General features: G+C 41.3%; 2 protein-coding genes across 3 annotated transcripts in view; one reads left to right on the top strand and one right to left on the bottom strand.

Moving 5' to 3' along the window:
• mettl4 (methyltransferase 4, N6-adenosine) overlaps window positions 1-21,507 on the top strand; it is a 50,611-nt gene that overhangs the window by 12,426 nt on the left and 16,678 nt on the right. The window contains exon 2 of one of the 2 annotated variants that reach the window (XM_072559235.1): window positions 13,100-13,147. The exons of the other annotated variant lie outside the window; for it this stretch is intronic. The gene's annotated coding sequence lies outside the window, so the exon portion shown is untranslated. The remainder of the gene's footprint in view (window positions 1-13,099; window positions 13,148-21,507) is intronic. 2 annotated transcript variants of the gene reach the window in all.
• mafk (v-maf avian musculoaponeurotic fibrosarcoma oncogene homolog K) lies at window positions 2,020-20,073 on the bottom strand. The gene is made up of 3 exons (XM_072559240.1): window positions 19,980-20,073; window positions 4,905-4,980; window positions 2,020-3,184 (listed from the first exon to the last, which is right to left on the bottom strand). The coding sequence occupies exons 2-3, from the start codon at window positions 4,938-4,940 to the stop codon at window positions 2,798-2,800; spliced, it is 423 nt and encodes a 140-aa protein (XP_072415341.1). The 5' UTR covers window positions 4,941-4,980; window positions 19,980-20,073; the 3' UTR covers window positions 2,020-2,797.

Below are 21,507 nucleotides of genomic sequence, written 5' to 3'. Positions count from 1 at the left end.
ATATTTAAGTGAGTGGCAGAACCTTTAGAAGCATTAATACACAGAGGGATCTTGCATACAACTCCACTGTTCCCTAAAAGTAGCAACACAAGTGGATAAGGTGGTCAGGAAGGCATGGGACAAGCTTACTTTCGTCGGTCGGGGCATAAAGTATACAAATTGGCAAGTCATGTTGTAGCTACACAGAACTTTAGTAAGGCTACATTTGGAATATTGCACACAGTTCTGCTCGCCACACTACCAGAAGGATGTTGAGGCTTTGGAGAGGTACAGAAACAGTCTACCAGGATGTTGTCTGGTTTGGAGGGTATTAGCTATGAGGAGAGACTAGACAAACTTGTTTTTTTTTACCCCACTTGAATGTCAGAGGGACAACCTAAAAGTAGTTTACAAAATTATGAGAAGCATGAATAATGGATAGTGAGTGTCTTTTTCACCAGGAAAGCAGCGTCAATTACTAGGAGATGTAGGTTGAAGGTAAACGGAGTAAGATTAAAGGAGATGCATGAGGCAAGTTTTATCCCCCCCACAGAGGGTTGTAATTGCCTGGAATGAGCTGCCAGAAGAGGTGGTGAAGGCAGACACAATAGCGATGTTTAAGAGGCACCTTGACTGATACATGAATGGGCAGGGACTAGAGGCAAAAGGTTTTTAGTTTACAAAGATTATGTGTCTCGATGGGCCTGAAGGGCCTGTTCCTGTGCTCTGCTGTTCCTTGTTAGATATATTGAATGGAATTGAATTGAATTTATTGTCACATGTACCGAGGCACAGTGAAAAGCTTTGTCTTGCGAGCAACACAGGCAGATCACAGAGTTAAGTAGCATAGAGAGACGCTCCATTCTATGAACTCTGCTCTGCTGACGTTTCATCTGGAGCCATTCTCCTCAGCAGGTTTTGTTACTGGTACCTCCCACTCTCAGGATCAGGGTAAGATGGCAAATTGTAAGTCTCCCACAGCTGCAACAGGAATTCACCTGCACTGTTAGCATAATTCTGTATTACACACTAGCCATTTAGCCAAAGGCAATAATGGCTGCTTAGAAAGAAGTTCCCCTGGCACTAATTCAAAGAGGAGTGTGCTAGTTCTTCCCAGTACCCTTGCCTCATATTTATTCCTCAACCAACATCACTCCCATTGTAAATAGGAGAAGCTTGCTGTGTACAAATTTACTGCTCCATGTCCTACATTACTGCTCCACTGGAAAATAATGCTTAATTGTTGGCATATTTCTTTTAATATAATCCTCTTCTGAAACCCCTGGCAATATTCTGTGATGTTAAATGCATTGTAAGTTGCTGTTAGGGCAAAACACAAAAGAAACGTAAGCTGCACATGGGATGGATGTGCCCTGGTCATAACCAAGCCCATCCAGTGGCAGTGAATCAATCCGCATGAACCAAACAATAGTTTGACTAACATAATGGATGTAGCCAAATTAGTCCGAGACTAAGTAATGAACAGAAAATACACACAACATGTAGTTAGTTTACTTCATGGAGACTTGAGGATTTAGGCTACCATTTTGGTAAAATGTGCTGATGAGCTAAAGTTTCTGTTGACTTTGTGCTTTTGGGATGAGGATACGATGGGAAAACAAGATTAATTTTGCATACATGGTCAGAATTAATATGCTTTTCCTTTGATAGCTCATGGAATATTGGCACTTCATTACCAGCACACTCTTCCCGTTAGGGTCGCTGGCACTGAGGAAACTGAAGAACTTTAATTGGAATTGTTTCCTTTTATAAAACTATCTCAACTATCCATGCCATGGCAGCTCTCAGTGCAAATAATGTGGTTGGTTTCCAAAATCTGTCTTTGTTCCCCTTCCCTCTTCCAATTCTCCTAACACTACTGAGAATGTGAAAGCTACCCTTGTCAGGAATAGCCTTCCAAGCTTCTCACATGCTCAGGTTTGATCCTGGGGCAACATCATCAGGACACACTCATTCAAAAGTGGCGACCCTGTCCAACACAGTCAGTCAATCTTCATGCAAGTTTGCAAAGGATCATATTCACTCAAATTCAGTGCTAAATAAAAAATATATCTTTGTTTTATGCAGCTTGCCAAAGGACAATTGTACACATTGCTCTACATTTTGTTTCATAAAATCACAGGACAGAAACAAGTTTTTCAAACAGAAAAATGTTTGAAAGCCACACAGAAGTTTTCAAAAGATATGTTCCTAAGTCTTTGTTGGGTGTGGATTACCTTCCCATTCAATTACTTGAACAGTTGTTGAGACCATGAGAATCAGCCATGATTAGTTACATTGGAACATAGGGCTGAATAACCTATTCCTGCTCTTCAAGCCTGTTCCACAATTCAATATGATCATGGCTGATCTGGTTCTGGTCTCATCATACATCCAGACTCTTAACAGTGCACAGATTCCAGTTATGGAGATCTTTCTTTTCAGCTTTCAGGCAAATTAACTCTGATTTAGGTATAGGGCTGGCTTCAAGACACTTTCTCACCCACCCCAGAATTTTTTTTAAAGTTTCAGGTTTGCAGGTTTTTGCAAGCTTGAGTGCTTTGTCTTGCAGTCCCAGCTTTATAATGTTCAGGAAAGGCCCTAGTTCACGCCATTGGATATGATCTCAAGAAGGCGAGCTGATTAAGAGCATTCCCTCACATAAGAGCAGGTCATTCAGATCAATTCAATTAGCCTGTGCCTTATGTCTTTCTTAGCTTCAACTACCCACCTTGGTTCAATCAGCCATCAATGCCCTTGCCCAACCCTTCTACTGAAAGTTCCAATGGAAAACCAGGAAGAGGGAAGTGCTAAGGCTCTAAGAGTCAGATGACTTGACAATGGTGATAACGCTGGTGGTCGGAGTGGGGCCCTTGGCCATAGTCCGGGCATAGTTCTGGAGGGCCTCGTACTTGCATCGCAGACCATCTAGTTCCAATCTCATGTTGGCATTCTCTCTGGACAGCTTTGCCACCTCCTGCTGGAGGTCAGCCCTCTGTCGCTGCAGCTCCTCCTTTTGTGTCACGCGTTTGACCCGGCAGCTGGCTGCGTAACCCCGGTTCTTCAATGTCCGCCTACGCTGCTTCAGCTGAATAATCTCTTCCTTGCTTAGGCCTCGCAGATGTTGGTTCAGCTCTCGGACTGTCATGGAGACCAGCTCCTGGTCACTGAGGGTCAAGGCATTTTCACCGGCCTCCTTCTTAACCTGTAATCAGAAAATACTTTCAAGTCATTGTCTTTCCTTCCCTTGCCCTCTGCTTACTAGCACTCTCAAACACTGTATTTTTTAAGAAACCCCACTTCTTCCCACTAAAGAACTCTGCTCAGTCAGTGCCTAAAAACATCACCAGCATCACCACCAGTACACAAGGGTTGCAGAGTGCATCATCTGCAAGTTATAATCGTTACTGATGGTAATACCAAATAAATCTAATCCCAGAGTGAGACCTGGCTTGATTGACCAAAACTTTATTTCTTTCATTTGGTTTATAGTTGTGGTCAGTTACTGAACATATTCAAAGGAGGCTTCCAAGGTACTTTAAACAGAATAACAAAACTTCATTACAGAAAACCAAAGCAAGAGCTATGTTACACTACATAACTAATTTACCCCAACAACGTTACAGACACTTAAATCTCACCCTCCCCAACCATGCTAAAGCTTCTAGATCAATTGGCACGGATGTAATCATAGAATCACAGTATCAATGAATCCCTACAGTGTGGAAACAGCTTTTGGCCCAGCAAGTCCACACTGACCCTCCAAAGAATATCTCACCAAGACCCATTCCCCTATTACTCTACATTTACCCCTGACTAATGCACCTAACCTACACATCCCTGAACATTATGGGCAATTTATCATGGCCAATCCACCTAACCTGCACATCTCTGGATTGTGGGAGGAAACCCATGTAAACATGGGGAGAATGTGTAAACTCCACATATACAGTCACCCAAGGCTGGAATCGAACCCAGGGTCCTGGCGCTGTGAGGCAGCAGTGCTAACCAGTGAGCCACTGTGCCGTCCTACTAAATGGTTTTTAGAGCTTTCTTCCTACTGACTTCTAATCACCTTCACAGCAAAACCCATGGTTTGCCATACGCTCAGCTTCCTACAACTTTCTGGCCAGCCTCCATAGTGGAGCACCCATGGGCAGACTAACTCACTGACATTCTAAATACGTCTGTCTCCTTCTGTGTCACTGGATACCTAGTCACTATAATTTCCCCTTCTTTTTATTACTTTGAACTGTAAAACCCCAGCTTGACAACAAAGCTGGAAACATTCATTAAAAATGCAAGTAAAAAATCCAAAATTCATTAATGAAACTAAAACTGTGTCCTTTCCCCTTCTAAACAAGAATACAGAAGGATAAATCAAACATAAAGCTTACATCATTCCTTCATTTAATTCCATCTCATTCCCAAATAACAATAAAAGATTGTGAAGCTCCAGAACAACACATACTACAGCAACCCACCAAAGCTTTTCAACAACACCCCTAAATACATGATGATTAGGTATGAGAACATCAAATGCCATGTGCTGCAATGCCTTCCGTTTAGGGTTGTTTGCTGCCTTCATCCTCCTCCTTTGACTAGGCCCAAGATTTATAGGGGGTAGAGGAACACTTTATTGAGTCTAATTGAGAACACACTCCTGTCTAAAACAATATGCAACTTAATGCATGATAGCAGGTTACATTGGTAGCTTAGACACTTACAGCTCTGCTATGTTGGAGGTGCGGGGAGCATTGTGAAAATCCATTGTGGCTTACTGAAATACTTAGAAACAGAACTATAGTCGAAAATATTTTTTAATTGTTAAAACTTTCCATTTTACTGCTCTCCCAGCAGGGTCCTGAGAAAGAACAAAAACGTACTGAGCCATTAAACAATAGCAAACAAGACAAAAACATCACCTTTATTGCTTTGTTTCCTTTGGGATTAGCCGTCATTACCCCAGCAACATCAGAGATTACAGAGACAGAATTACACCTGCAAACACAGCAAAATAGAAAGCATAAACCATTATTTAAATCGTTCATCATTAAAACAAAGACGAGCAGGGGGTGGCTCTTGTGGTGTAATAGTAGTGTCTCTACCTCGGAGCCAGGCAGCCTGGATTCAAGTCTCACTTGTTCCAGAGGGGTCTAAAGCTTCACTCTGAACAGGCCAATTTGGAAATATTTGAAACAAAATCAGGGTCTTCCTTTCCATCAGAAAACTCTGCTGGTACATCTTTCATTGCTGAGGCAGCCTGTATAATTTAACCATTGTGTCAGACTTACTGACAGCCCTTTAGATTTAGAACTTTTTCAATAAACAGCCAGAGGTTTCCATTGCACATTAAACAGTGACTGCGCGGGATGCTCCAAATGGAACAATGTCATGGCGGGAATGTCTGAGCCTCAATGGCCCCAATGAGAAAGCCAATTACAGCTGGGTCACCCGTCTTTCAATTGGCCTTGGTATCTTAGGGCAGAACATTATCCAGAAAAAGACAGTCCACTGATTAGCATCCATCCTTAAACATTTACTCCAATACTCTTGCCTTCTGGCTTTTATATGATGCACTAAAACTCTTCATATCTACTGCCAGACCCATGATCTCTAGCTCCTAGAGAGAGAGCAGCAGCACAACAATGGGAATAACACTATCTTCAAATCATATACACCTCTGTTTGGTCACATAATTGATCACTCCATCATGGCAACTGGGGCAAAAGTTTAAAACTCCCCACCTAACAGTATTTCGGGAGTACTTCGCCATTTGTAGGAGTTCGCTGACCATCAGCAAATATCTGCAATGCCATATCCTAAAGTTAATTACCTGTATTTTGAAAGGTGAGGGTCCATGCTTTTGATCATTACCCATTGAAGTTCAGCATTGTGTACAGCTGCTGGGTGAGGAGGGGATTGGGATTGGCTGAAGCAGGGAGCAGAGGACAGGAAGCCCCTCTGTAACTGTACCCAGGCTGAGACAATAACATAGGAATGAAAACACTGTCCACCCCAAGAGGAGTACGATCCCATCTCCCCACTCCAGTACTAATGCCCAATTTCAGACTAGAACATGTTGTGATGAAGAGAGAACTTTCAAGTATATAGCACTTTTCACAAACTTAGGATAGCCCATAGCATTTTACCACTGTCGTAAAGGAAATATTAGTCATTAGAAGTGCTTGCCTTTATCATACTGCAGCCAGTTTGCATATGGTCAGATCATTTGCTTTAATGGTTCTGGCTAATGGTCAAATAATGTTCATGAAACCAAGGACAACATCCCTGCTTTTCTTTGCAGTGTCATGGGATCTTTACCATGCAGTTGTGAAGACAGATACAGCCTTTGTTTAATATCATCCAAAGAACACTGCCACACTTCTTGAACACTGCAAGAAGCAGCAGTCTCGAGTTTAGGTTCAAGTGCCTGAAAGGGGATTTGCATCCAGATCCAATCATTCCCACGCAAGTCTTATTACTGTCATCAGAGTCCCAGCGCCATGGAACTCTTTTCTGGGGGACTACCTGCCCCAAATTAGATCTTTACTGGGTTTCTAAGCCTCTGCAAGAATTTAACAATGAATTAACACACACCACAGCAGAAAAAGGGATTGTTTTCACTCCCCAAAATGGTATGGAGCACAACACTTTATACATCACACCACCCCTCACAAATATCACTTTTGTTAAAGAGAGTATTGCATAGAACAAGTACCTCCCTGCTGGCTGTTTTGGAGCAATGGGGGATGGGGTTTGTAGCAGTGCGGGGGGGGAAAATGAAGCTCTGTTTTTCTGCCATAAAATGCCAAAGTTCACTACTTTTCATCATTTATATAAAATGATTTGTATGCACGCATAAGAGGTATAGTTAGTAAGTTTGCAGATGACACCAAAATTGGAGGTGTAGTGGACAGTGAAGGAGGTTACCTCAGATTACGATGGGATCTTGATCAGATGGGCCAATGGGCTGAGAAGTGGTAGATGGAGTTTAATTCAGATAAATGCGAGGTGCTGTATTTTGGGAAAGCAAATCTTAGCAGGATTTATAATTCTAAAGTTCGAGTGTTGCTGAACAAAGAGACCTTGGAGTGCAGGTTCACAGCTCCTTGAAATTAGAGTCACAGGTAGATAGGATAGTGAAGAAGGCGTTTGGTATGCTTTTCTTTATTGGTCACAGTATTGACCACAGGAGTTGGGAGGTCATGTTGCAGCTGTACAGGACATTGGTTAGGCCACTGTTGGAATATTGTGTGCAATTCTGGTCTCCTTCCTATCGGAAAGTTGTTGTGAAACTTGAAAGGGTTCAGAAAAGATTAACAAGGATGTTGCCAGGGTTGGAGGAGTTGAGCTATAGAGAGCGGTTGAATAGGCTAGAGTTGTTTTCCCCAGAGTGTCGAAGACTGAGGGGTGACCTTATAGAGGTTTATAAAATCATGAGGGACATAGATAGGATAAATAGACAAAGTATTTTCCCTAGCGTGGGAGAGTCCAGGTTTAGGGTGAGAGGGGAAAGAGATAAAAGAGACCTAAGGGGCAACTTTTTCACGCAGAGGGTGGAACGTGTATGGAATGAGCTGCCAGAGGAAATGGTGGAGGCTGGTACAACCGTAACATTAAAAGGCATCTGGATGGGTATATGAATAGGAAGGGTTTGGAGGGATATGGGCCAGGTGCTGGCAGGTGGGACTAGATTGGGTTGGAATATCTAGTCAGCATGGACAACTTGGATAGAAGGATCTGTTTCCATGTTGTACATCTCGATGACTATGAATTAAATCCATGAACCTTGCCTAGAGATAGTTACATTAAAGAATCAGGAAAACCAAAAGACTTAAGACACTTAAGAGAGAGCCCCCCACACTCAAAAACCCTCAAAAAGAAAGAATGGAAAGAATGAGACAACAAGTAAATGAGAACGGCATTTAAAATGGAAACGGTGGACGAGTGGGAGTGAGCACTTGGTGGTGTTATATGTGAGACAGATTGTAGCTAAACCCCCCCAACTTATTTACATACAAACTTTGCAGCAATAGACCACATCCTGAAGATCAGTGATTGTGTACACCAACCAAACCTTTCTACACAAACTGCAATATGCCTTCCATTCTGTATGCATGACTGTCTTTGTTGCTCCACTCTGTGGCTGTAACAAAATGTTACTCGAGCAGATTGTAAGCTCCCCTCATTCCCTGCAACTCTAACCTGCTCACACCATCATGGGCTGAGAATTATGCAAACTCTGTAGTTGTAGCCGTGATCAATTCGGAAACATTCAATACGAAACATTTCCTCCCTACTTAATCCCTGTGGGTTGGTGAATACATTGATGACCCAAAGTCAGAGAAAATCATCAGGAAGATCCAACTTTGATTCCCACTATTTGCCAAAGTAAGCAATAACAACTCGCATTTGTACAACACCTTTAATGTACATTTAGAATCTTCTCCTATTCCTGCCCAAGTCTAAATCATTCAATTTATAATAAAGAAGTTAAACTGACCGAGCAACAAGTTTTGGAAGACAACATGATAAGCTGAGACAAGGCAGATAGCCTGCTGGCCTCCCAGTCAAAAGGTTGTGAATTCAAGCCCCACTCCAGGGACATGAGTTCAAAATCTCAACTGAGATTCCAGTGCAAAAATGTGAAGGTACTATACTGTCAGGGGTGCTGCCTTTCAACTGAAATGTTAAATCAATATCCTATATAAAGGTAAAGTCACCATAGCCCTATTGGACCATAGGGCTGGTCCATTATGAGAGATATCTGGTGGTGGATTAACCTGTGAGTCAGCACATCTCAAGCAAGGGGAGACGAGAGCCCTTCATGGTATCCTCAGCTGGTGTGGGAATTTAGCCCATACTGTTGCTGTTACTCTGCATTGCAAACCAGCCATCCAGCCGACTAAGCTAACCAAAACACCCTGTACGTTCCATTAGGTGGATGTAATCGATCTCTTTAGCTGTTGTGCTTTCTTCATTACAACTATAACTATGACTGTGAAATGCTGTGGCAGCCGAGTGTGTGAATGTTGTTTCAATAATGCAATGTTTCTTTTTGTTCCAAATCATTGAAATTCCACAAGCATTTTACCAGAACGAATAAAATTCTAAGCAGTCTATCTTCAGAGCGAGCTTTGCTTTTTTACATTTTCAGAACAATTATATAACTAACTGTTAGCATTACAGCTATCCACTGCAGAACCAGCCTCTAAAGTAATTCCTTTACCTGACCAACTTAGAATTGTTCTTTTAGCAAAGATGATCGGGCCTTCTAACTGTCCCTTGTATTGCCAAGTGCTCAACTGTTCTTGATTTTATGGATTCCAGGAGTTTGGCCGTGTAAGGATTAGACTAGTCGATTTTCAGTTACCTGGGTTGTGCCCCACTACTTGCCTTGAGAGAAACAATCCACATCTCAAGAATATCCATAACAAATCGGTATAACCTTAAAATTAGAACTGGGTCATGGCGGAGTGATGTCAAGAAGTGGTCTTTGGCCCAAAGTACTTGAAATCTCTCTAAAAATGCTGCTGATCCCAGGGATTAACTGAAAATTTCAAAACTGAGATGAATAAATGTGGGTATTGCTGAAAAAAAGGAGACATGTTGTTGCGGCTTTGGTTTTTGTCTTGCATTCATCAGAATAGATGCAAGAATTCCAAACTTCAAAGGAACAACACGAGACGACAGTGTTGATTGGTTGGCCAATGGACTGCGAGTGGTTGCGGTGTTGTCATGGAGAGTTCACCAGAGCAGTGTGGTCTCTGCAGCTTTTTTTAATTAATAGTGCCTGGACATTTGCTTTCTGTTTGCAGAGCACAGGGCCTTGCCCTAATAGGATTTTGTAACATTTATGACAAGCAGGGTTAATGGACTCTGTATAAGATGTAGGAGCAGAAGTAGCCTATTCAGCCCATCGAGTCTGCTCTGCCATTGACTGGGATCACGGCTGATCTGATGATCCTCAATTCCACTCTCTTGCCTTTTTCCAAAAGCCCTTGACGACCTTACCATTTTGGCCTTGAATATACAGAACAATCAAACCTCGACAGCCCTGCTGGAGAATTCCACAGATTACCTACGTCAGAAAAGAAATTCATCCTCATCTCTGTCTTAAATTGGAGATCCCTAACTTTGAGATGATGGCCTCTGGTCCTACACTCCCACAAGGGAAAACAACCTCTCAGTATCTACCCTGTCACGTCCCCTAAGAATCTTATAAGTTTCAGTAAAATCTCTTCCTATTGTTCTAAACTCCAATGAATACAAGCTTAACTTACACAACCTCTCCTCATAAGAAAACCCCTTCATACCAAGAAATAACCTAGAGAACCTTCTCGGGACTACCTCCAATGCCAGTATATCTTTCCTTTGATAAAAAGACCAAAATTGTTCACAGTATTCCATGTGTGGTCTTGTGTAGCTTTAGCAAGATGTTGCCATTTTATAAAGGAAATGAAAGATCTGTGGATGCTGTAAATCAGAAACAATGACAGAAGTTGCTGGAAAAGTTCAGCAGGTCTGACAGTATCTGGGGAGAGGAATCAGAGTTAATGTTCCGGGTCCAGTTTTCTGCTTCCCAGAACTTAAAGCAACTTCTGCTTTTGTTTCCTATTGTATACTCCATTTCCTTTTAAATCAATCCCATTTATCTGCCAGTGTACATGGGGTTTCAGCCAAAGAGAATCTCCCTCCAACAACAACACACTTCATCCAACATTGTATTTGAGCTGCTTGAGTTCACACAGATGGCTGGGCACACCTGACAGTCTTTCAGCAGATGTACAGATACAGAGATGTGGACTACAAACTTGCATTGTGTGGACAGGTATAGAATATATAGCACAGGAATAACATTCCAACTAATATATGCTTGTGACTGCCTCCAATCCATCTACTATATTTCATTTCTTCCATATCTCATTATCTAATTACCCTGTAAGGGCTGTTCTGCTTCCAGGTAAATTAGTTTTGAAATACTTACCAGACGTGAAGAGAGGAGACGTGGTCTGAAAAAGAGTTGCATGAAGGAAAGAAAGAAACCAATGAAACCACACACGTCAATAATCAGACAGGTCCAGCCAGAGCAAGCAATTTGCTAACGTTTAAACCATAACATCAACTCCCTGTAAATGCACACTGCAACTTTATTTATTTAATGGTCTTGCCTGCCAGTCCAGGCTGAGGGGTTCTGAAACACCTCTTTCCCCACCTCTTGAAGCCACTTTCATTGGGGCGGAGAGCAGAGGAACAACACAAAAGTCCATTAGAAACCCCAGAGAGGGAATCCAGTGGTCACCATGGAAATACTAACTGTTGTAATATGCCACTATTGAAAGGATGTTGAGGGAGCAATCTGATCCTCAATGCACTGCACAACACAAATTATTAAAGATATTAAATGAACACAAGAGACTACTTCTGAAAGTTGGTCGATCCTCAGCCAGGAGCCTAAAGCAGGAATCAAATATAAAAGGGTAGTATTGATTTCAGGTTGAATGGGCCGAAGTCAAGAAAAGAAAAAGGTTCAGAGCTGAGACCAGGATGCACTCTTCTGAAAGACTGAACCTTTCACTCATTTATAGCTGAGATGTGAAGGAAGTTCTTCTCCCAAAGGATACTGAGTGTCAACCATTCTGTTGGGCTGGTAAAGATTAGAGGAGTAGAGAGGAATGAGATGTCTGTGAGAAATTTGAATTCAAGGATGAGACTTAAAATCAAGCTGCTGCTGGACAGGGAGCCATGTAGATCAAGGAACACGAGTGAGATACAATCAATGTTGAAATGAAACAAGAATACCTCAGTCCACAGCAAGCTAATCATTCCACACGAATGTAGAAACACAGACAAGCCTAAATGAACCCCCTCATAACAGAACTGTCAGTTACCCTGTCAGCAGGCTCCAGAAGAACCAACATGCTATTCCGGGTATAGTGTGACTACTGGCTCCTACCACCCCACGTGTTGGCTTCTTGTGGCGTACAAACACAATACGTTGTTATAAAGCTACACTTCAATTCCTTTACAGATTTCACTATGTTTCAGAACTAGATTCTTTGCTGCATGTGGTACACATCAATGATTTGGGCCAAGATATAAGAGGTACGATGAGGAAGTTTATAGATGATAGAAACAATAGCCGTGTAATTTTTAGTGAGGAAGTAAGCTGGAGCCTGTACGAAGACAATGTGGATAGAAAAGTGGCATTTGGAATCGAATCCTGAGGGGTGTACATTAATGTCATTTGCAAGGGCAAAGTGAATATATGATTGGTAGGTTACTGTGAAATACAGAAGAACATATTCATAGATTTACAAAAGGTAACAAGGTAGCTAATGTGCTTAAGAAGACAAACAGGGTACTTCCATTTCTTAGCTGAGGTACAGAGATTATAGAACACTGAGGTTATGCTAGAACAGTTTAAAACACCAATTACGCTCCTTTGACATCACTGTGTACAATTCTGGTCATCCTAATACCAAAACAATGGGATTACACTTCAGGGGGTGCAGAGAAGATTCACAAGCATATTACCACAAATTGAACTTGCCCTCTGAGGAACATTTGGATAGACTGGGGGACTTTTCTCTGAAAAGAAAACACAGAAGGCTGAGAGGAACTATAATTGTGGTGCATACAATTAGGAAGGGTCTAGATGGAATGATTAGGAAGGATCTGTTTCCTTTGACAGAGAAGTCATAGATTTAAAGTAATTCATTGAAAGATGAAAGAGGAGTGGAGTAATTCTAGATGGAGGGAATCTGGAACTCTGTCCGAAAGTGGGGAGAAGCAGATGGCTGTCATCATATTTTAAATATACTTCCATTTATATAGCACCTTTCACAAACGCAGAAAATTACATAGTGCTTAACAGCCAATCAAATAGTTATAAAATGTAGTCTCAGTTGTAGAAATTTGTGTACAGAAAGCTTCCACAAACAGCAATGTAGTGGAGGTGTCAAATTCCTCAGAACTATAGACTCAAGAGCTGGTAGGTCAATTAAGTTCAATAGCACTTCTCAGCCAACACAGATATGATAGTCAACAGGTCTCTTTATTTGCTGTAAATTTCTACGTTTGGGACTAAAGTAGAATTTCTACGTTTGATGACCAGGTTCTCATCATGCGAGATACCAGAAAGATCCAAACGTTTCTACTGAAGGTCAGTGGTGGTTGATTGTTGAAATGTTAAGTTACTGTGATGGCTCACCTGTCTATGTTCTGTGATGACAAAACCCATAGTAGATAGCAGAAAAAAGTGTGGTACTTAACACTCTCTGCTGAGTCAGTAAATTACGGGTTCAAATTCCATTGAAAGGACTTAAGTACATCTGGATTCACACTCCAGGCAAGTACTGAGAAAATGCTGTCCTGTCAGAAGTATCAACTTTCAGGCAAAGCTTTAAAACCAGGAACCCCCCTGCCCTGTAGGTAGATGCAAGATATCCTACAGCATTATTCAAGAGCCTTGTTGCCCTTGCCATTTTCCCTCAGGATGTTCAAAAATCCGTTGCTCGTCAATGAAAGTGTAGCCATGGTTGTAATGTAGGGAGTGCAGCAGCCAATTTTCACACAGCAAGCTCCCATAAGCAGCAATTAAATAATGAGATCTATTTTTTAAAAATTTGATTGAGGAATAAATTTTGGCCAGTGTTCTCATTAGCAATGAAATTATATTGTTCCAATCTTTATGCCCACTTATGTCCTTCCAAACATGGGAAAGTCCAGTGAGATGATTCTAGGACACATGGGAACCTTTAGAATGGAGGAAATGTTCCAATACATTCTAATGATGAAGAGACAAAGACAAGGACAGTTCAAACAAGAAAAATTCAATCGCGTCCTTATTAAGTGTTGATATTTGTTAGTATAGCTGCTTTAATATTGAAACAATCCCAAGAAAGAGGGGAGTCATAGAACTGTACAGCATGCAAACAGACCCTTTGGTCCAACTTGTCCATGTCGATCAGATATCCTAAATTAGTCTAGTCCCATTTGCCAGCATTTGGCCCATATCCCTCGAAACCCTTCCTATTCATTTATGCACCCAGATGCCTTTTAAATGTTAAAATTGTACCAACCTCCACCACTTCCTCTGGCAGCTCATTCCATACATGCACCACCATCTGCAATAAATAGTTGCACCTTAGGTCCCTTTTAAATCTTTCCCCTCTCATCTTAAACCTATGCCCTCTAGTTTTGGACTCCCCCACCCTGGGGAAAAGACACTGATTATTCACCCCATCTATGTCCATCATGATTTTATAAACCTCTATAAGGTCACCCCTCAACCTCCGATGCTCCAGGGAAAACAGCCCCAGCCTATTTAGCCTCTCCCTACAGCTCAAATCCCCCAAACCTGGCAACATCCTTGGAAAACTTATCTGAATCCTTTCAAGTTTCACAGCATCCTTCCTATAGCAGGGAGACCAGAATTGCAAGCATTATTTCAAAAGTGGCCTAACCAATGTCCTGTAACATCGCAACACAACTTTCCAACTCCTACACTCAATGTGTAAAGGTAAACATACCAAATGCCTGCTTCACTATCCTATCTACATGCAATTCTACTTTCAAGGAACTATGAACCTGCACTCCAAGATCTCCTTTTTCAGCAACATTCCCCAGGATCTTACCATAACTGTACAAGTCCTGCCCTGAGTTGCCTTTCCAAAATGTAGGGCCAATCAAGGATAGTAGCGGGAAGTTGTGTGTGGAGTCAGAGGACATAGGGGAAGCACTAAATGAATACTTTTCAACAGTATTCACTCTAGAAAACGACAATGTTGTCGAGGAGACAACTGAGATACAGGCTACTAGACTAGGTGTGACTGAGGTTCACAAGGAGGTATTAGAAATCCTGCAGAGTGTGAAAATAGATAAGTCCCCTGAGCTGGATGGGATTTATCCTAGGATCCTCTGGGAAGCCAGGGAGGAGATTGCCGAGCCTTTGGCATTGATCTTTAAATCGTCATTATCTACAGGAATAGGGCCAGAAGACTGGAGGATAGCAAATGTGGTTCCCCTGTTCAAGAAGGGGAGCAGAGACAATCCTGGTAATTATAGACCAGTGAGCCTCACTTCAGTTGTTGGTAAAGTATTGGAAAAGGTTATAAGAGATAGGATTTATAATCATCTAGAAAATAATAATTTGATTAGGGATAGTCAGCACAGTTTTGTGAAGGGTAGGTCGTGCCTCACAAACCTTATTGAGTGCTTTGAGAAGGTGACCAAACAGGTAGATGAGAGTAAACCGGTTGGTGTGGTGTATATGGATTTCAGCAAGGCGTTCGATAAGGTTCCCCACAGTAGGCTATTGTACAAAATGCGGAAGAGTGGAATTGTGGGAGATGTAGCGATTTGTATCAGTAATTGGCTTGCTGAAAGAAGACAGAGAGAGGTGGTTGATGGGAAATGTTCATCCTGGAGTCCAGTTACCAGTGGTGCACCACAAGGGTCGGTGTTGGGTCCACTGCTGTTCGTCATTTTTATAAACGAACTGGATGAGGGCATAGAAGGGTGGGTTAGTAAATTTGCAGATGACACTAAGGTCAGTGGAGTTGTGGATAGTGACGAAGGGTGTAGTAGGTTACAGAGAGACATAGGTAAGCTGCAGAGCTGGCAAGTGGAGTTTACTGCGGATAAGTTTGAGGTCGGAGTAACCGGAATGCAAAGTACTGGGCTAATGGTAAGATTCTTGGTAGTGTAGATGAGCAGAGAGATCTCGGTGTCCAGTTACACAGATCCTTGAAAGTTGCCACCCAGGTTGACAGGGCTGTTAATATGGCATACAGTGTTTTAGCTTCTATTAATAGAGGGAGCGAGTTCCAGAACCATGAGGTTATGCTATAGCTGTACAAAACTCTAGTGCGACCGTACTTGGAGTATTGTGTACAGTTCTGGTCACCGCATTATAAGAAGGATGTGGAAGCTTTGGAAAGGGTGCAGAGGAGATTTACTGGGATGTTGCCTGATATGGAGGGAAGGTCTTACAAGGAAAGGCTGAGGGACTTGAGGTTGTTTTCGTTAGAGAGAAGAAGGTTGAGAGGTGACTTAATAGAGACATATAAGATAATCAGAGGGTTAGATAGGGTGGACAGGGAAAGCCTTTTTCCAAGTATGGTGATGGCGAACATGAGGGGGCATAGCTTTAAATTGAGGGGTGATAGATATAGGACAGATGTCAGAGGGAGTTTCTTTACTCAGAGAGTAGGAAGGGTATGGAATGCTTTGCCTGCAACGGTAGTAGATTCACCAACTTTAAGTACATTTAAGTTGTCACTGGACAAGCATATGGACGTACATGGAATAGTGTAGGTTAGATGGGCTAGGTAAAAACAATGACTGCAGATGCTGGAAACCAGATTCTGGATTAGTGGTGCTGGAAGAGCACAGCAGTTCAGGCAGCATCCCAGGAGCAGTAAAATCGATGTTTCGGGCAAAAGCCCTTCATCAGGAATACAGATGGGCTTCAGATTAGTATGACAGGTCGGCGCAACATCGAGGGCCGAAAGGCCTGTACTGCGCTGTAATGTTCTATGTAGCACCTCACATTTATATAAAGGCAGAATGTAAAATATTTATTGAAGGGACAGAAGAATGAACATGGTAGATGATAATGACTAAAAGCTTGGTTTGGAACGAGGAGTCACAAGAAGATTCTCAGAAAGGCAATAAGTTCCATAGATTAGGACCAAAGCAGCAAAAGAGTCAACCATCAATGGTGGGATGAAGGAGGGACTGGGAATTCCTAGCATACTACAAGTGGAAGGTTAGGGTTTCAGGAGCCAGTAAAGAACTGGAAGAGTTTATATAGAGGTTGGAATAGGTGATGTTGTGAAGACATTTGAGGATGTAACAGAGGATTATAAATTGAGGCTCTAGGAGAAAATTTGGTCAATGTTGGTAAGGAAAAGAAGTTGATCAAACAGGACTTGCTGTAACACAATGGCAGGTTTATGTTAGATGAAAAATGTTGACAATAAAGATAACGAGCTTTGGTATTATGGAAAGTAGAAGCACATTGGTGTGGAATGGGCAGGTGTGCCTAGCATGCCATAGTCAGAGAACTAAGGATTGCAGGTGTGGGTATAGAGGTGAGATAATGATTGGGAATACTCAATGAGTCAGGCAGCATACGAGATCAGAAATGGAGTTACTTTTTGATGACCTGTTGATCATCAGTTCTCACGGAATGCCATCAAGCCAAAATATTAACTCTATTTCACTTCACAAATGCTGCCAGACCTGCTGAGTATTTTCAGAATTTGCTTTTATTTCAGATCTCTGGCATCCACAGTATTTGACTTTTATATCGGGATAAAATGTACTGAAGTCATGGAGTGATTTGAACACAAGGGCAGAGGGCGTGCAGTGAAGAAACCCCTTTTGCCTCATCAAATTCCATCAGATAATGGAAGGATCCAGATGAGGAAACTTGTCCATTTGGAAAGACATTTCAATCCTATTATAACATTTAATGTTTAATGGTTTCATGGTTTCTGCTTTCTCTTGCGTACATTTTCCAAGGAATCTTCTTGAACAATGAACAATAGTGTCAATTATTCATAGTTAACAGGTCCATGTTAAGTGTTATAATACTAAAAGCATATTAAAATACTGCAGATGCTGTAAATCTGAAATAAAAACAAAGTGGTGGGGAAAAAAAACTACGTAGTACATCTGGACAGTCTGTGGCAAAAGAACGAGTTAACTTTTCAAGTCTTGAATGACTTCGCAGAGTGCCAAATGCTGCAATTGCAGGTGTCAAATTAAGAGTCATGGACAGTATTGAACTGCATTAGCACAGGTAAGATTTTCCTCAGCACACTGGTTGAACCTAATAATAATGTTCAATGATTTAAATATATAAATAAAACGATGCTATATGTTCTTCATTAATTTTTCACAGTATCACAACATTTGGCTGAAGACTCCACATAGGCCACCTACACTCCCTTTTCAGCAGAAACTTCTATTCCCTTACCCCTTGTGCATTTTTCTAGCTTCCCTTTTGCTACAACCATTCCACATGGTAGCATGTTCCACATCCTTTTAGGTTTCCTCCGACTTCATGTTGTTCTGTACTTAGTTCCAAAGGAACAATAATGGGTGTTAACTGGCAAATAAAAACAAAAACAAGGAAGGGCTGAACTTTGACCCTAATCATCACAAACCTAGACACAATAACATTGAACATCCGGCAGACAAAAGACACTACCTGATGTTTGCACATGTAAGTAAATGGTCATAATATTAAATGATATTACATGATATTTCTCATTAAATATCTCTCATTTAATAACATTTGTAAAGAGACACAGAAATCCTTCTGACAGATTCACAATACTAGTGCAATTAGACACCAAACCACATAATTCATCAAGCCACACACCCACAACATTCTCCTAAAGTGGCATAGCTGAGCAATGAGTCACTGTTTACAGCACAGTAACTGTACAAAGTCAGCAGAAGTCCAACTGCAGACACAGAATGTATATTTAAATATATGCTATATACATGTATCAAAAGACGGTGCATTGGCACTAATCACATACGATAACTCAGACACTTGTACATTTTACTGGCTATGCTATTAGAGTTGAGACTGTAGAAAGCACCAGAACAGTGATGAGTCATCATGTTTACCAAGGATTTGGCTCACTCAGATACTGCATGCATACTGGGTTAGAATCAGACCACAAATATCCATTACCAACAGCAGAAAGCAAGTAGATTGAAAGTCTGCCATTGTTAACATTGCATGTTATTGCACGTTTTTGTCTTTGAAGGGGTTTAGATGCAAATGCAGGGTATGAGTTTGAAAGATAAATGATAGATCAATTTAGAGTCATGTCATACAGCATGGAAACAGACCCTTCTTCCAACAAGTCCGTGCCAACCTTAATCCTAAACTAAACTAGTCTCACCTGCCTGCGTTTGGCCCATATCACTCCAAACCTTTCTTATTCATGTACTTAACTAAATGTCTTTCAAATGTTGAACCGTACCTGTATAATATATAAATATCTATAGATATTTTAGATTATTTAACCAATAAGCCTTGATGAGCTGGCCTCCATGAACTTGCTTCCTTACAGTTCTGAAATGTGATTGCTTCTTGCTAGGAGAATGACAAATGTAAAGAACAGATAATCAGAAAACCTCGACTCTCAATGCATTCTTGAATAAAGGCCACAACCAGAAGCCACAAACATAAAATAATTGGCAAAAATCTGAAATAGATTAGAATATTCTTAAACATTGTTGGATTTTGTGAAACTTTGTTCATTATCCAGTTTCTCCCCTAATGCCAATCTCTTCCACAGTATCCAAAACATTGTAGTCCCTTTCACTGTCCAGTCTCCTAATGTCATCTTTTTCTTAGAGTACCTATTCTCCCTGCCAACACTTGCTCCATTACAATAACTGCTGAAGTCCAATGCTTTTTACTAGTGCTCACACCTAGTGTCTACGCTTTATTTTTCAGTCTTTCAGTGCCTGCTTTCTTTCATGGTCCTCACACTCTCTTTTGCAGCCTCTCTCCGAGCCCATACATGCACTGTCTCTCTCCCTGTACCCCTGAGCCTATTCTCTCTCTCTCTCTCTGACTGGGTCTATTCTTTTGCTCCCTCTGAACCCACACACCATCTTTGTGTCCATTTTGTTTCTCTCTCCCAATGCTCATCCCATCTTCCTCTCTCCCAGTGCCCATGCTCATTCCATCTCTCTCCTAGTCCCCATGCTCTATGATCCTTCTCACTCTCTCCATGTTTTTATTTTCAGTGCCCACTCTGTTGTGCTTTCACTCCCTGTACCCCCCCACCTCACGCTTTCCCTGTTCCTTTTGACTAGTTTCCCACGGCCTATCCTCACCCCAGTGCCCATCTCCCACTGTCCATGCTGTTTCCCAATATTTCAATGCCCAGTTACAGATTATGAATAGTTAATTGTAGCAGGACAAACACAGAGGTGGATAAAGCCGGCGCCCCTACCTGTTGGGGACACGCTCTCTTTCCCCCTCTCAGTGGCCGGGCTCCCTCACTCACTCACGGAGCCCAGTTCCGGGAGCGCTGACGTCACCCGCTGTTTGCCCATGTGACTTCATTCATGAACATTCCGGCAACGTCACAGAGACCTCAGAGGTGGCGGGAAAACAAAAATCATCCCCAAAGTAGAGATACTGAGTATAAAGTTTATAACAAAGACTTAATTCAACTTACTACTCAGTCCAGACACTAAACTACTACATTTAAAATATTAAATCTCGAAATGTATGAATATTATAATCTAATTTGTAAAACAGTTAATTACTTTACATCTAAAGTTGAGTATACATAACGTGCAGACTGCTATGTGAGACAGAGTACTGAATATAAGTTATAGATCCTGTTTCATATGTAAATTATATATTAAATTCTGAATATAAATATGCCTTTCACATAAAATTTGAATAATTGCACAAGAAAATCAAAGATATTAATCTTTGTACAGCAGATGGAAGGTAAAATTCTCTGGCACAAAGCATACTTGAAACTAATTTCATAAATTATTTTGAAAAAGAATTACGTTATTGAAGAAGGCTACCAGAAATGTACTGTGATATTAGACTGGATAGGTCATGTGGCCAGTTAAGATGTACATAAGGTCTGAGCCCTTGCTGTAAGTTGTATAAGTTTATTAGATATTTAAGTGATTACAGTATCTTTGAATAAATGTAAGTTAAATTCTCTGCCTGCTGTAAGAGTGGCAACTTGTTTCAAATCAGAGCTGGAAGTGAACTTCATTGGAAGTTTAGTTAACCCTCTGATAGTAATGTACAAAGAAGATAGGTGATACATAAAAGGAGATATAAGCAGTCAAATTGGTACACAAACCCACATGGTTCACTGATATCCATAACTTACCATCCTTATCTGACCTAATTCTAGATGTTTCTGCAGCCACCAACACAGCTGATTTTTAAATAGCCCGAAACTATAGTTTTCTGCCTCAGTGGTGTTAGTGTTACAACCAAACAACAATGATATAAAATAAAGTACTGAAGAATAGGCAGTGCCTTTGAGAGATTGTAACCGGTAGGAAAAGAGAGCATCAATTATCTTCCTTAACAAACTATTTATAAGTGGGGGAGTTGAGAGGATCCTGGATTTATTTCCAGACTGTAGGACCAACTGCATTAAATTCTCATTGGCCCACCTCAATTCTTGTTCTTTCATTGACCACATGAATGATTCAGGGAAATGATACAGTAGACATTCCCAACAATTGAAAACCACAGACTAGGTCATTGTGACTGAACTGACAGTCAAAACTAACACTCTACAATTTATTGCTACGTGACGTCACGTCAACGCTCAAAAATAAGAGGTGCCAATTCTTCCAGTCTGATTACGTACTGGGGGAAGTGGAGAAATCATTCATTTTCCTTGAAGGAGGTACAGGTATTTTCCTCCTGACTTTCCCTCTCAATTCTTTATGGCATTGACCCATTGATCTGCTGGCTGCTTCTCCATGGAGCAC

This window comes from Chiloscyllium punctatum, chromosome 40 (assembly GCF_047496795.1).
Source record: "Chiloscyllium punctatum isolate Juve2018m chromosome 40, sChiPun1.3, whole genome shotgun sequence".
Classification (NCBI taxonomy): domain Eukaryota; kingdom Metazoa; phylum Chordata; class Chondrichthyes; order Orectolobiformes; family Hemiscylliidae; genus Chiloscyllium; species Chiloscyllium punctatum.
Note: the sequence above shows the minus strand (reverse complement) of the source record. Positions and strands in the feature narration are given on the sequence as shown.

Excerpts from the sequence above, each read along its gene's own strand:
- mafk (XM_072559240.1), bottom strand. The coding sequence starts at position 4,940 with ATGACGGCTAATCCCAAAGGAAACAAAGCAATAAAG. Across the intron at positions 3,185-4,904 it reads AAGGAAACAAAGCAATAAAG|GTTAAGAAGGAGGCCGGTGA; the intron begins GTGATGTTTTTG and ends TTCTGATTACAG.